This window comes from Pyrgilauda ruficollis, unplaced genomic scaffold (assembly GCF_017590135.1).
Source record: "Pyrgilauda ruficollis isolate IOZ18807 unplaced genomic scaffold, ASM1759013v1 scaffold548, whole genome shotgun sequence".
Taxonomy (NCBI): Eukaryota; Metazoa; Chordata; class Aves; order Passeriformes; family Passeridae; genus Pyrgilauda; species Pyrgilauda ruficollis.
Window position 1 is genome coordinate 4,015 of NW_024527133.1, and position 3,293 is coordinate 7,307.

A 3,293-nucleotide genomic window follows, 5' to 3' on the forward strand; every position below is an offset into this window, starting at 1 on the left:
GTCCCCAAGGTCCCCGAGGGATGCGGGACCCGCCCGTCACCGCGTCGAGGACTGAGACCCGCCGTGTCCCCGGTGTCCCCAAACCCACGGACTGAGCCTGTCGTGACCCAACGTCCCCAATGTCCCCGACGTCCCCGGCCGAGGGACGGCCACCCCGTGATGTCCCCGATGTCCCCACGATGTCCCCGATGTCCCCCCGATGTCCCCTCGATGTCCCCCCGATGTCCCTACGATGTCCCCCCGATGTCCCCACGATGTCCCCCCGGCAATAAAAGTGTCCCCCGTGGTCCCCGTGCCTGCGGCGGCTCCTTCCTGGGGACACTGGGGAGGGGGGAGGGTTTGGGGGGGATTTGGGGGAATTTTGGCCCCCCCCGGGGGGTCCTGGACGCCTCGGGGTCCTTCCGGGTGTACTGGGACGTGCTGGGAGCCCCCCCGGGCTGGGCCCGCGACCCCCGCCCCGAGCTGGTGCTGGCCACGCACGGCAGCCCCGGGCGGGCGGCGGCGGCGCTGGGGGGGTCCTGGGGGGGCCCCCTGTCCCTGGCGGTTTTTGGGGAGCCTCGCGGGGGGCTGCAGCAGCTGATGGAGGTTCTGGGGGGGCCCTGCCGCGCTCTGCGGGGCCGCCTCAGGCTGCAGGTGGTGCAGGGGGCGGCGGGACCCCCACCCAAATTCCCCGCCCGCACGCAGCCGCCAGCGGGAGCCCCCCGAAAAACCGGGGGGTGTCGGGGGGCTCTGGCCAGGCTGGCGGCCGCCGACCCCCCCAGTTACACTTTGGGGGTGCCGTACCCCGGGAATCTGCTGAGGAACGTGGCCTGGGAAGGGGCGGCCGGGGGGGGCCCCGGCGCGGGACCCCCGCCCAAATTGGGGGGGCGCTTCGTGCTGATGGTGGACGCGGACGTGGTGCCGAGCCCGGGGCTGCGCGAGGGGTTCCTGCAGCTGCTGCGGGACGGGGGGCTGGACCCCCGGAACTGGGGGGGACAGGACCCCCAAAACTGGGGGGGACAGGGGAGACAGGACCCCCGAAACTGGGGGGGACAGGGGGGGATGGAGCCCCGGAACTGGGAGGGACAGGGAGGACAGGACCCCCAAAACTGGGGAGGTCAGGACCCCCGAAACTGGGGGGGACAGGGGGGGATGGAGCCCCGGAACTGGGAGGGACAGGGAGGACAGGACCCCCAAAACCGGGGGGGACAGGGGGGGCTGCACCCCCAAAACCGGGGGGGACAGGATCCCCAAAACTGGGGAGGACAGGACCCCCAAAACTGGGGGGGACAGGGGACACTGGGGGACCCCAAAGCTCCGGGGGCTCAGAGGGATTTGGAGGCTCAGGGGGATTTGGGGAACCCCAAAATTTTGGGGGCTCCCAGTAGGCTGGGGGTCCCCAATGCTCTGGGGGTCCCCAATGCTCTGGGAGTCCCCAATGTCCAAAAGAACCCCAAAAGTTTATTGGACCCCAAAGGGGGTGTCCAGGCCCTGAGTGACCCCAAAACCCTGAGTGACCCCCATGCCCTGAGTGACCCCAAGGCTCTGAGTGACCCCAACCCCCAGAGTGACCACAATGCCCTGAGTGACCACAACGCTCTCAATGACCCCAACCCCCTGAGTGACCCCAATGTCCAGAGTGACCCCAACACCCTGAATGACCCCAAAACCCAGAGTGACCCCAATGTCCAGAGTGACCCCAACGCCCTGAGTGACCCCAAAGCTCTGAGTGACCCCAACACCCAGAGTGACCACAATGCCCTGAGTGACCACAACGCTCTCAATGACCCCAAAGCCCAGAATGACCCCAACGCCCTGAGTGACCCCAAAACCCCGAGCGCCCCCCCCTCCTCGGCCCCCCCCTGGGCTCGGGCTCTCTTCGTGCTGCCGGCCTTCGAGCTGCGGGGGTCCCGCGCCCCCCCGGCCTCCAAGGCGGAGCTGCTGCGGCTGTGGGGGGTGGGCGAGGCCCGCCCGTTCTACGGGGCGCTGTGCCCCCGCTGCCAGGCGCCCACCGCCTTCGGCCGCTGGCGGGCGCTGCCCCCCGCCCCCCCTGGGGGGTCTGGGGGTCCCGTTGTGACCCCCGCGCCCCCAGGCCTGCGAGCTGCACGTGGCCGGGTTCCGCTTCGCCGTGCTGGACGGGGCCTTCGTCACCCACCGGGGCTGGAAGGAGCCGGGCCGGTTCCACCGCGGCCGCGAGGCCGAGCTGGGCCAGAACCGGCGCCGCTACCGCGACTTCCGGCGGGGGCTGAGGCTGCGGTACCCGGGGAGCGCCCGCCGCTGCTGAGACACCTGGGACACACCTGGGACACACCTGGGACAGCTGGGACACACCTGGGACACCTGGGACACACCTGGGAACCTCCCAATGGACACCTGGGGACACTTGGGACAGCTGCGGACACCAGGGAACCTCCCAACGGACACCTGGGACAGCGGGGACACACCTGAGACACACCTGGGACAGCTGGGCCAGAGCTGGGCCGGAACGAGGGGCTCAAACCGTGATACCCAGGGAGCGCCCGCTGCTGCTGAGACACCTGGGACACCTGGGAACCTCCCAATGGACACGTGGGACACACCTGAGACACACCTGGGACACACCTGGGGACAGCTGGGAGCCCCGCAATGGACACGTGAAGGACCTGCTGTGAACACCTGGGGACACCTGGCACAGCTGGGGACCCGCCGGGACAGCGGGGGACACACCTGGGACACACCTGGGACACACCTGGGACACCTGGGGACCTTCAAATGGACATGTGGGGTCACCTGGCACACCTGGGGACCCTCCCTGGACACCTGGGTGCCCCCCGGACGTGGGGGTGACCGTCCCTCAGTAAATTCGGCCGCCTACCCATGATGCCTCGGTGCGGGTGACGTCATGGGGGCGGGGCGAGCAGCTGCCTCCGGTACGGACCAGTAACGCCCGGGGCACGAGGCGGAGACCCCGCCCGAGTTGTTTGTCACGGTAAACTACAGCTCCCAGCATGCAGCGGGCGCCAACATGGCCGAACTTCCGCCCTTTTTTAAAAAAAACCGACAGCTCCCAGGATGCATCGGGTGCCAACATGGCCGCCATGCAACTTCCGGTTTTACCTTTGAATTTGAACTACAGTTCCCATCATGCATCAGAAGCACGTGGCCGGAAGTGATTGTCATTTGCGTGACTACAGCTCCCGTCGTGCACCAGGGCGAACATGGCCGACTTCCGGTCTCGCCTCGCCCTCAACAGGGCGGGAAGGCGCAGCAGCGCTCCCTGGCGGGCGGGAGGACCAAATTGGGGGGGTGGTTTTTAAGGAGGGGGAGGGGCAGAA

At 68.7% G+C, this 3,293-nt stretch overlaps 1 protein-coding gene across 1 annotated transcript; it reads left to right on the forward strand.

Annotated features, from left to right (window-relative positions):
* Nucleotides 1-370: 370 nt before the first annotated feature.
* On the forward strand, nucleotides 371-3,006 carry B4GAT1 (beta-1,4-glucuronyltransferase 1). Its single transcript, XM_041481008.1, is given in 3 exon segments — nucleotides 371-978; nucleotides 1,192-2,057; nucleotides 2,059-3,006. Coding segments are annotated over 3 exon segments (1,470 nt in total). The 5' UTR covers nucleotides 371-579; the 3' UTR covers nucleotides 2,264-3,006.
* The last annotated feature ends 287 nt before the right edge of the window (nucleotides 3,007-3,293 follow it).